Source organism: Protopterus annectens, chromosome 11.part0, assembly GCF_019279795.1.
Source record: "Protopterus annectens isolate FY-2018-M chromosome 11.part0, PAN1.0, whole genome shotgun sequence".
Taxonomy (NCBI): Eukaryota; Metazoa; Chordata; order Ceratodontiformes; family Protopteridae; genus Protopterus; species Protopterus annectens.
In genome coordinates, this window is record NC_056745.1 from 657,329,802 (window position 1) to 657,342,727 (window position 12,926).

Sequence of the window (12,926 nt, forward strand, 5' to 3'; positions counted from 1 at the left end):
CAGACACTTGAGTTTCAGACTTCACATCCTTCAGAAAATGCATGCTATGCAATGCCTGTTATTCTAACAAGTTTCTAAGTGTACAGAGAACAATATTTAAAATGTGTCCCTATTTTCGGGTGTTTGTTTCCCATTCTTTGGGGATTTGTCCAGATTTCTTGTGCTAAGAGGTTGAGAGGTATACCAGTGGTCTCGATTCCATAGTAAGTCTATGATGTTACCTGTTGCTGCTAATTAGTTTGCATATATTGTATTGCCAACTGTAGGCATCTCATTTACATTGTATAAAAATTAGTTGATATGGTAATTTCCAAGAAATCTGCTCATGCAATAAAATAAATACTATGAGCATAGTACAGTCACCCCTACCTCCGATATTAGCAAATATGAATTGCTGTTTGCTTTTTTATTTTGTTTACCCTGCTTGCATTTTTTTAGCTGGCTAGTGTTCTGTCATTAATCTGTTCATCAAAGCAGCTTCTTTCACTCAGCTGCCACAGATGAATGCCTGAGCGCACAAGTATTTCTGTGTAATTTGATCATGTACATGTGCTGGGCTCTTGTAACTTAACTGCTTTTTGCCATAGCAGTCAGACATAATGTTTTGCAAACAGCTTTACTGATAATTTTGCTGATCTTCCTTGCAGTGAAAACATTATGTGAAAGGACTGTCACTGTTAATTTAACAAGTTCCAGTTACGTACCGCATGTCACAACTATGGACACAAGTGCACAGCTGAACCGAGTGGAGGACTTCTCGTTTATTAATCCCCTGGTTAAATATTTTCTGTTTGTCTTCAGCTTCTTGTTTTGGGCAAGTATGAAAAATAATAACTCCTAAATAAGTGATTTTGTGGTAACATTCTGTTGTTTAGGTATGAAGACGTATACTAGTTGCATTAGTAAAGAAATTTCTAGAATAACCAGGCATTTCTATACTGCCTGAAAGTAGATTTCAGCATGCATATTTAAGGAAGTGAAGCCATTATTACCACATCTGTGAAATGCAGAAAAGCACTGTTAGTTTAATTTCTTTGTCAGAGTATCCATGGCTTTTTTTTAATATAGTTAGGTTTTGATACCAGTATTCCAAATAGGCTGTTTTAGTGTGTTAAGTTTTAAGAGGAATTGTATTTGGAAGGCAAGTATATACATTAAAAAATGTTATTATAAATTCTGGGTTACATTCAGTTCCATGTTTACTAGCCCTGTTATTAGTTTGGATGGATTTTCTGATTAACTCGCTAATGTAATCTTTTGTTTTTAAACTGAGAGTATCATTTATCCTTAAGGGGCGGCCACGATGGTGCAGCAGTTAGCGTTGCCGCCTCATAGCAAGAGGGTCTCCAGTTCGATTCTCGGCTGGGGTGCCTTCTGTGCAGAGTATGCATGTCCTCCCTGTGGTCGTGTGGGTTTCCTCCAGGTGCTCTGGTTTCCTCCCATATCCCAAAGACATGCTGTAGGTAGATTGGACGCTCTAAAATTGGCCCTAGGTGTAAGTGCGTGCGTGTGCCTTCTGTGGAAGGTTGGGTGCCGGGCTGGCAACTCGACACCGTAAAAACTCCACTGCCAATCATGAGCGGACAGGTGATCCGCTGTGGTGACCTCTAACCGGGAAAAGCCGAAAGAAGAAGTATCATTTATCCTTAAGCCCAAAGCACAGTTGTGGCTCACTGCTAGAGATGAACTTCATTTCTTAAAGAGACAGGAACTGCATTATGAAACAAGACGAATGTTATAGCCTCAGTAGTCTGTCTTCCAACAATAATGTTATTATCCCACGTAAAATTAGCTTTAAAGAAGTATATGTTTTCTTAATAATGGGAGATTTCTTATCAACAGAAAGGCACTCTGGAGATGGGAAGATGAGTTTTGGTGACATAATGGCTTTTTTAATTGTGTTTGTAGGTATGTTATATGTTATCCTGGGATAGCAACGCTGTCACTGCCTTCACATGTTCTAATATGTGCTGACTACTGTCAGAAAATCAAATGCACCTGTAACATTTTCTAACATGCTAGGAAAACATGCAACACTGCAAGTGGTAGTTCATGCTTGTAAACTGCTACAGCGTCTCCTTGAGTTGTCCATCATATTGGAGTGTTGTTACAGTCTGTTATCTCTCCATCCTTTTGTGCATACTAACCTTGTGTAGGAACAAGAGCTGATGCTGTGATAAATGTAGCCTAAAAGATAAAACATTGTATTTTGCTGCATGTAGGGATTGTCCTAAGTAATGCATTTCTTTTGAGTGGGACTCCCATAAAAAGATGTTGAGAGCTTCTGCATTTAGTGCTTCAGAGATTCGGGCTACATTACGTACTCCTCATAATGCAGCCATTGCCACTCAGTCTCTTCCTGGGAGTAAGCAGACCTCTGTTTTACAGAAGTACAGCAGTCTGTAGCCCCATTCCCAAGCTAGCCCATACCCCCCAAAACTAGGTAACTTAGTGCAGATTGCCAGCAAAGAAAGTAGTAGTTGATATAATGGTAACCTATGCATTGAGTAACATCTGCTAAAGTAAAATTATATGTGTCCAGTGGACCTGGATTTTTGTAAGATGGCTTTTATGTATGTGAATCACTCTTCCTGTTTACTAAAGAAAGAAAATAAATGACTGCATCATGGTTGTCTTACAGCAGGGAATATATAAACTAGAATGCATGCAAGGCTTCTGCAAGGCACAGGGTGAGAAAGATTGCTGTGATTTTTGTTTCAAAACCAAGCTCTTTAGCTGGGAAAAGTATTATATTATTATGTCCACAAGATACTGTGTGAATGCATTTCATTGCTGTGCTTTATCTATTTTTCTCTCCTTTTCAAAGCTGGAGGTAAGGATCCACATGCTAATTTATACATAACTTTTCTCTAGGAGGGTACTTCAAACAAACACAACTTAAAATTATGATGAGTAGGAAAAGAAACAGAACACACCTTTTGCTTATATGTGGTTGCAAATCAAGTTTAATGAGCATTTAATAATGTATTGCATGTAAGACTCAGCTGTACCTGACCAGACTAAAACCAGGCCCTCCTAAAAAAAACAGGACACCTTGGTGGACATCAGTATAAACAGATTATGTAACAAAAGAAAGAAACTGATGTCCAAGAACAAGAGGCAACTGCCTCTGCAGATGAAGAATTCCCTCCACAGATTGAATAAGCAAATCAGAAGTCTTGTAAAGTCCTCTAAAGCTAATTATGAAGTTAAAATAGCATCCCTAGCCAAGGACAATCATAAAGCGTTCTTTAACTATGTCCAAAATCTAAAAGGAGTGCTCAGCTATGTGCTAAATTGGTAGTAGATTGTACCACTCACACTATACCAGTGCAAATTGCCAACCTGCTAACTGACAGATTTGGTACCAACTTCACCCCCCTATCCCCACCAGCCATGCCCCAAAGCACACCTGACACCAATTCTGTACCTAGTATCTCTAGAGATCAAGTCATATCTGCACTCTCCAAGGTCAAAAACACGGCCTCAATGTAACCAGATAACATCCCAGGTAGCTTACTAATCAATCTAAAACAGGACCTAGCTGACCCACTTACCATTCTCTTTAACCATAGCCTGAGAACTGGCGCTGTACCAGCAGAATGGAGAACAGCAACAGTAATACCCTTGCACAAAGGCATCAACCAACCCTGGAAACTATAGACCCATAAGTTTAACCAGCCTCAGCTCAAGGCCATGGAAAGAGTAATCTTTGACGTTATCACAAGGAGATAGGCAACCTTCAGACTCTAGACCCAACCCAGTTTGGCTTCATTAAGGGTAGATTGTGCTTATTGAATCTGGTAGACTTCTTTGAGAAAGTCAACAAAGCTCCAAATGAAGGTAAGACAGTGCATACCACCTATCTGGACCTATCCAAAGCCTTTGATGCAATTCCCCACTCAGGGACCATTGAAAAACTCTCCCAGCTAGCTGTTAACCCTTACATCACTAGATGGGTAGCTACCTGGTTCATCAACAGAACACATATGGTCAAAGTTGGTGACTCCACCTCTGCCAGTAGACCCGTCATCAGTGGCATACCACAAGGATCTGTGCTGGGCCCTTTACTCTTTGGAATCTATTTATTGGAAGTTCAGGATAAAGTAGACAGCCTTTGGCCTATTAAGTTCACTGATGATTGTAAACTAGGCACAATCATTGAGTCCCCAATGATGTTAACATATTACAGGAGGGGCTAAAACAAACAAATGACTGCTGCCAAAGTCAATGTCTAAAACTAAATGCAAAAAAATGCACTATTATCCCATTTGGAAAAGTGGAATTCCCAACTAATTATTGAAGAAAACCCTCTAAGTTCAAACACAGTGGTGCAAGATCTGGGAACACAGGTCAACAGCAATCTGAACTTTGACCAGCAGGTTTCCATGGTGGTAAAGAAAGCCTTCTACATTGCACGTCTCATAAGTAAAGGCATCACATCCAGGTCTAAGGATGTTATAACTCCACTTTATTTGACCCTAATCAGACCATTAATAGACTACACTGCTCACTTCTGCACATATCTCAACAGACACTTGCAACAACTGGAGACACCACCGGGGTTTCTCACTAAGAAGATACAGGGCCTCCAAACCATGACCTACATGGATAGACTGAAAGCCCTGTCAGTGTATTCTGTATCATATAGACTACTGAGAGTTGACCTATGCCTGGCCTGCAGGACAGTCTCTGACCCCAATGTGATGGAAATGCTGCATATCTACAAATGAAATGGCACTAGAGTTACTCACTCTAGGGATCTCAGCCTTGCCAGTGACATTAACAGACCATGTTGAAGAGACATGTATGTCTCTCAGAGATTGCTGCTGCTCTAGAATAAAGTTCCAGTTCATGTGAAGCAGGGCTCCTAAATGACCCTATTCAAGGGCAACCTGGACAAATGGATGGGTGACTGCAAATTCACCCTGGGGCTGGCACCCATGTCTCTCATCGACAGAGGTAGTCAATGCTGATCTGTAAAGTACATCCATTTAACCAAGAACAATTGGGGAAACCCAGGATTAACATGAATAAGGCTGCTAGCCTAGTAACCTCCTATTAACTTATGAACCTATTAAACTGTACTAGTTCAGGATTTTATACAGGTCAGTTACTCAAGTTTTCAGTGCTGAACATCAGTTTGTAGTAATGATTTATTTTTTTTCTTTAATTCAGTATATTTTTGGAGTGTTGTAGTAAAACAAGCATGAGTCTTTTGAACATGGACAATATATTGCAAATCTCATCAGACAAATGCATGAAACACTGGCATTGCAGGTTACATACAATTAAATGGTAGGAAGCAAGCTTTATGTTTGCCTCTTAATTCATTTTCTGGGGACCTCAGTTACATGGATTGAAGCAAACTTTTGAACCAGGTACTTTAATTAATTATAGATACATACAAACACAAAGCATAACAGTTGTGATATTTGTTGACAGCACTAGTGACATCTATTTTATCTCTTAATTCCACTTATTTATTATTGAGTTTTATGAGAAACAGGCAAACAAAATCACAAAAATGAATAAAAATAAAATAAACATCATACCTCTTTATGCAAAAATATGATCAGCTATTGTTCTGTCTTAAATTGACACTACTAGATGATACATTTTCAATTGGATTTGTATTCTCTCTCTCTCTCTCTCTCTATATATATATATATATATTTTTTTTTTTTTTTTGCTAAAGTCCACTTGAACTGCATTATGACAAGATGATATTTCTGTCTGATCTTTTGGGAGAGCATACTAAAGTAACTTTTCTCTGTATTTTGTGGAGCTTTTCTCCCCCCAACCTTCACTGAAAAGGGGTTTTCCACCCAGTCAGACTTTCCCAGTTAACAAAAGCAATAAATAAATAATAACTTTTGTTTTCATAATAAAAACCTTTGCTTATTATCAAACTTTTATTTTGTGTTACTGATTTAGGCACTGGCAGTCAGCAGTGCATAAATACCAAGAGATGAATGTCATGCCCAGGAACAAACAATCTGCATTATAAACAGTAACAAGAATGCTCAGATAAAAGATGTATGACCCTGGAATTCTTCTTCAAATCCTATGATTATCATGGTCATTAGAAAATCTTCCACATTCTTCTTCTTTGCTCTTCCTGTGTTTTTTTCTCTGTTTTGTACACTAATCTCTCTTTCTCCAAGTGCATCTAATTTCTGTAAGCATTCTATAGAAAGTGTAACCATCAAACTCTAATCAGACTTGAATGATTGTGCCTGTCATTGTTACAATTTTAAATGGGAGCATCTGTGTCCAAACATAAAAGAGCATTGTGCATAAAATGATAATAAAATGATAAAGTCACAATTTTTTCCTTTATTACTTCACAAAAAGCCACATTTTTATGGCAATAAGAATGACAAGAAGAGTTATGCTCTGCCCGTAAGAAATACAGGTATTATATCCATTCATTTATTTATTTGTTTATTATTTTATTTGTGTTTGTTAGCCAAGATAATCTGAGTAGAGCCTGATGTTCATCGTGTTTCACTGTTGCAGTCCTTACAAAATGGGTTATCCAGCTCCCGGTAGCCCACAGAGGCCAGAATACCAAAGTCCTTGGTATATGACGTCGGCTGCTTTCGGTTTAGGCCTGACATCAGGACGTCACGTACAAAAGAAGGCAGCCAACACCATTTCTTCAGTCTTTCTTGCCACGGAGCCTGAAGCAGAAGCATTTTGCATGAGTGCCTGTTGGCCGAGTACCTTCTTTTTGTATTCCGACTGCTTAGTTGAAGACATGCTCAGACAAGTACCCCATTGGGGACCCTCTTTTCTTGCTTTAAAGAATGTCAGAGACAGTTAACTGTCTTGTCTGTGGAAAACAGATTTTGCACCATGATTTTCACTCCTGTTGTATTACTTGTTTGGGCCTTGAGCATGACATCCCTAATTGTGTTCTCTGTGCTTCTTTCAACCTGCGTACCATATGCCATAGAGCTAGGATCTTGTTCAAGCATTTTGGAGTTTGGCCTAAGTTCGTCGGTATGGCGTCTTCTGGTCTCCCGACTTCAGATGTTCCTAAGAAGCGCTAGGACAAGGACTGTGACAGGCTTAGGGTCAAATTAGCCAACGACATCCCTGTTAAGTTGGTTGTTGGCCCAGTGGTAGTCAGTGAGGTGCTTTCTTTGCCCCTGCAGTCCACGAGTGTTCAAAAGCAGGCATCTCCGGAGACCTTTTCTGAGTCCTCCATACCGCGGACTTCCACTTCGTCTTCTGAGCTTCTGCCAGTCACCGCCTCTGATGGAACCGAAGCCGCTAAGCAGGTGCCAGCTTCTGAGGCCTCTTTTCTCTGCCTGGAGACCAAATCCAGACCGACGACCTTCATTCAGACTTCTGTGGTGGCTAGGCCTCCTGAGTCCCTCCGGCTTTCTAGCAGGCCATCCAGCCGAAAATCTACTCCTAAGCAGACATCGGCCTCCCCTCAAATGCCTCAGGCTCAGATTGTTAAAATGGCTAGTGATCTCTTGACCCTTATCAAGGGCTTTCAGCCACCTCCTTCTAAAAGGATTAGGGAATTGTCCCCAGAAACTTTCTCTGCCTCAGACTCTGAGGTTTCCAGCAACTCTGCTGATGAAAATGGAAACTCTCCACTTTTTTCTGGTATTGAGGATTCTGATGCAGAAGACTCCATCCCTTCCGCCTCCCCTCCAGAAGATTTTTCTTTTGGAGATGCTCTGAATACTCTTAGGGAGAATTTCAAATGGGAAAGTCAGGACTACCCTCAGTCTTAGAAACGGATTAGGGAATTCTTGGATTTGCCACAGCATAAGCCTTTGGCTATCCCTCCAGTTTTGGAAGTTGTTGATGTTTTCATGGAGAATTCTTTGACTCCTAATTCTGTTCCTCCTGCTCCAAGAAAGCCTGACCGGTATTATAGGGTTCCTGATTCTCATCAGTTCCTTTTTAAGAATCCTACTGCTGATTCAGAGATTATTTCTCAGGGCCCTAAAGGTGTTAAAGCCATGGCTGCTAAAAGTCCTGTTCCTTCTGACAGGGAATCTAGGGCCTTGGATAGGTGGGGTAAAAAGTTCTATACCTCTTCCACCCTTGCTATTAGATCTGTTGATTGCCTTTTTCATATGCTTAAGTATCAGCAGCATACTTTGGAGGTTATTAAGTCTAAAATGACTGGTGTTCCTTCCATGATGGAGAGTAAGGACTTGCATGATTTACTGAATTCTGCCACTCTTGTCACTAAACATTCTTTACGTTGTGGTTTCGATACTTTGGAGGCTTCTTGCAGGGCAGCAGCCACTGGTTCTGTTATTAGAAGATGTTCTTGGCTCAGGGAACAGCCCCTTTCTGAACCTGTCAAATCTAAATTACTGGATGTGCCTTTGCACAAGGACAATCTTTTTGGTAGCAAAGCAGAAGAAGTGTTGAAAAAGTTGGAGAATAAGGCAAAATCTATGCAAACTGTTAAGGACTTTCTGCAAGTTCAGCCTCCTTGTTTTAGTAGACATTGCCCTTCTAAGAAATGGACTTTTCATGACCCTAGTAAACAGAGTTGCACTAGGTCTAGGGGTTACAGGTCATTTAGGTGTCAGACTTCCACCCCTCAAAAGGCTAAGCACTGGCAGGCTTCCTCTTCAAAATCTGGGAGTTATCAGCAAACTTCCCAAAGCAAGCATTCTCAATGACTCTGGCCTTCCCCTGCCTGCCTCTGTGGGCCCAGGGTTTCCTTTGGGGGGAAGGTTAGCCATGTTTGCAAACGTCTGGTTCACCATCACAGACAACAAATGGGTGCTCAAAATAGTATCCCAAGGCTTCAAGTCCTCCTTTCACACCTTCCTTGTCCACCAAGGATACCCAGATATCCCCCCAAATCAAAGGGCAGAAGCAGAAAAACAAGTTTTTTCTTTACTAAACCTGGGAGCAATAGAGCCAGTTCCTGAACTACAGATAGGCCAGGGTTTCTACTCAAGGCTTTTCCTGGTTCCCAAAAAGGGAGAACCTGGCAACCTATTCTGGATTTGTCCATTCTAAACACTTTTCTGGTTATTTCCAAATTCAAAATGCTCCCTCTTCAGCAGTTGCTGCCAATGCTGGCCAAGGATTCCTGGCTGGTGACTTTGGATCTCAGATGCTTATCTGCACATCCCATTAAGGGAAAGCTGCAGGCAGTTCCTTCACTTCAGGGTGGGGAACAGGCACTTCCAATTCTCTGCACTGCCCTTTGGCTTATCTACTGCTCCCAGAGTTTTTACCAAATGCCTGGCTCCAGTCATCGCTTTTTGCAGGGAAAGAAACATTCAAATTTTCCCTTACTTGGATGATTGTCTTATTCAGGCAAACTCTCCAGAGCAACTTCTAAAGGATTTGGACTTTGTAAAGAAACTTCCCACCTCTTTGGGCTACACCATCAATAAAAAGAATTCAAAATTGGTACCCACCAGGGAGACTGTATTCCTGGGAGCGAGCCTGAACACAGCTGTCTAGATGGTATTCCTCCCTCAAAAGAAACAAATGGATCTTTTGAATTACTTCAAAAAATTGCCAAGCATGACCCAGCTCTCTACAAGGTAATTCCTGCAAGCCCTGGGATTCATGGCTTCATGTATTTTGATGATTCCATATGCCAGACTGCATATGAGGAAAATGCAATGGTACCTCAAAAACCTTTGGTGTCAACACACTCAGGATTTAGACTTGATACTTCCTCTGATTCCCTGCCTGCAGATTGAGTTCCTTTGGTGGGCGACGACCTGTGCACAGAACAAAGGCCTGCCTTTCTGTCCACCTCCTGCCAGCCAGACTCTCACCACAGATGCCTCAGACTATGCTTCGGGGGCTCATTTAGAGGGCAAATGCATTCAGGAGACTTGGAACTCTCAACAGGTTCATTTGCACATAAATCTGAAGGAATTGATAGTCCGGCAGGATTTCAAATATCTCTCTCCTGGTACTCTTCTGGTCAATTCTGGTCAGGACAGACAACATCACAATCATGTGGTACATCAAAAACAGGGAGGGACACACTCTTACCTCCTGTGCAGACAAAGCATGATACTATGGTCCATAGCAGCTTCCATGGACATTCATCTGATAGCTCAGATTCTTCCAGGAAGGCTCAACACCTTGGCAGACCAGTTGAGCAGGCAGGTCCTGGATCCTCATGAGTGGCAACCAAACAAGACCATCTTCTATCACCATCATTCAGCGTTGGGGCACTCCCCAGGTGGATCTCTTCTCATCTCCAACCAACCACCTTCTTCCAACCTTTTGCACCAGGGATCATCACAATAAAGCTTGGAAAGTGGATACACTGTCCTTCCCCTGGACACAGCTCTCGATCTATGCATTCCCTCCACTGCCTCTTCTTCCCAGAGTGCTGTTATGCTGTTAAAGAAAAGGGACAGAAAACCAATGGCCATCGTCATAGCTCCAGACTGGCCCAGGCAATATTGGTATCCACTATTTCACAGTCTCTCCCAGTCTCAGCCTTGGCATCTTCCCCTGATAACAGATCTCTTGGTTTGGGAGGGGGAAATAATTCTGCATCCCCATCTTCAGACTCTACATTTGGCAGCTTGGCTCGTAATTTACACCTTTCCCAACAGGTGGTTGAGGTCCTTCATGAGGCCAGGAGGCCTAGCACTAGGAAATCTTATGCAGATAAGTGGAAAAGATTCTCCATTTGGATGCAGACTAGAGGGGAAGACCCTTCTCAACCTACTCTTCCTCTTATTCTTCACTATCTGGCAGGCTTGCATAATGGTGGACTTACCTTTTCTTCTGTCAAGATTCATGCTTCAGCTATTTCTGCTCACTGTTTCTTTGAGCAGCCCATTTTCTCTCATCCCTTGATGAAACAGTTCCTCAGGGGAGCTAGCAATTTAAAGCCTCCCAGAAGGGCACCTACTCCTGCTTGGGATCTTAATTTTGTACTTGAGAACCTCCTTTTGAACCAGCTGCCTCAGCAGATTTGAAGTTTCTCTCCTGGAAAACGGCCTTTCTCTTGGCTATTACTTCTGCTAGAAGAGTTTCTGAGCTGCAGGCCTTAATGGCAGTAGAACCTTTTATCATCTTCCATGTGGATCGGGTTTCTCTTCGAGCTAATCCCTCCTCTATGCCTAAGGTGGTTTCTAGCCTGTTTCTTAACCAGTCTATCCACCTGCCTACCTTCTTTCCTAATCCTCAGAATAAAGGGGAAAGGTTACTGCATTCCCTGGATGTGCATAGACAGCTTAGATTTTACCTGGATAGGACTAAATCTTTTCGAAAGCTGGATCAGTTGTTGGTCAGTTTTGCTCCTGGAGCTCAGGACAAAGCTATTTCAAAACAGACCTTTTCTAAGTGGATTGCACATTGTATTCACTTTTGTTACTTACAACGTGGCAAGGTTCTTCCTCAGAGTATTAGGACCCATTCTACTAGAGCAGCCTCTACCTCAGCAGCTTTCTTAAGAGGTGTACCTACTAGGGACATACTGGAAGCAGCTACATGGACTTCTGTCCACACTTTCACTAAACATTACAATTTACCCTTGTTTTCTAAGTCCTGGGCTGGTTTTGCTACTGCAGTGTTGCAGGGCATCCTCACCAACCCTTAAACAGTGGGTGTTCCTCCTCCCTTTTGTTTTTTTCCTTGGCTTTGGGAATCAACCCATTTTGTAAGGACTGCAACAGTGAAACACGATGAACATAGTACAGTTGTGTACACTTAGAATAAATGTAGACGTTCGAGTGTATTCACTGTTGCAGTCCTGGTTCCCCCCCTTCCATCCCCCCTTTTTTTCCTAGGGCACAGACTGGATTTTCTTTTCCTGGTCTAACCTTTTTGGGGGCTCCTGACAGTTAAGGCAAGAAAAACTGAGGAAATGGTGTTGGCTGCCTTCTTTTGAACCTGACGTCCTGACGTCAGGCCTAAACTGAAGGCAGCAGACGTCATATACCAAGGACTTTGGTATTCTGGCTGACTGTGGGCTAACGGGAGCCGAATAACCCATTTTGTAAGGACTGCAACAGTGAATACACTCGAGCATCTACATTTATGGTAAGTGTACAAAACTATACTTTTCCAGTAGAGGTCTGAAGAGGAAAAACAACAAATCTAAATAAAACCATGTAGAATGGACTACTTTTACATTGTTTTTAACTAGCTGCAAAAAAAAAACAAGAAAGAAATTTGTAAATACATGTAAATGTAATAAAATTAACAAAGCAAGTGTGCATATGTCTGTAAGCCTCAATTTACAATAATACAAAGATCCGAAAAAGGAAAGGTACGACTTTATAAGTGTAATAGACCCTGCCACCTTAACTCTCAACTTCTTGAGTCAGATTCCAAAAGAGTTGTTCTCGGTGTAAGTCTGCCCTTATTCGGGAAGACCTGCTTTCAGTGTGACTGACTTCAATGTAAGACCTATCTACAAACAGGCTTACTACAGGGAGCAGAACTTCTAATGTCTAGCATTAACTGACTTTAATACTTAGCGATTTACCAAAAATATCAAAAAATGCATGAAGGACAGGGCAAAAATAAGAAACAAAATTAGTGATGATCTGCAAAACCATGGACGGTTAAGGTATTTATGCCACCAGAGGTAGCAGAAAAGGCATAGGCTGGGACTCATAGACAAACAGTGCAATATTGCATGATGACTGGCCGCTAGCAGTGCAGAGTAGATTCAGAGATACAAGCAGATGAAATTGTGCACTCTGTAGGAAAATGACAGAAATTATGCTTATAGTTTGTACGCCAAGATTTCTTAGTTTTAGTATCTGTCTTAGCAGGCAACATATCTTAGCAGCTGTTCATGCAGCCACCGTTAACAATGAGGGATGTTGGTTCTACACATCACAGAAGGATCTGACTATGCATAACATAGTATCACCTCCATGACTGGGACATATTAGACCACTACTGAGTTGACAGAGACATCAAAATCCTGAAACCAA

General features: G+C 41.6%; 1 protein-coding gene across 1 annotated transcript in view; it reads left to right on the forward strand.

Annotated features, from left to right (window-relative positions):
- Positions 1–572: 572 nt before the first annotated feature.
- The window catches only part of LOC122815534 (tetraspanin-33-like), a 429,437-nt gene continuing 417,083 nt past the window's right edge, over positions 573–12,926 (forward strand). The window contains exon 1 of the mRNA XM_044088100.1: positions 573–814. Coding sequence (XP_043944035.1) covers positions 719–814 — 96 coding nt within the window. The 5' untranslated portion in view covers positions 573–718. The remainder of the gene's footprint in view (positions 815–12,926) is intronic.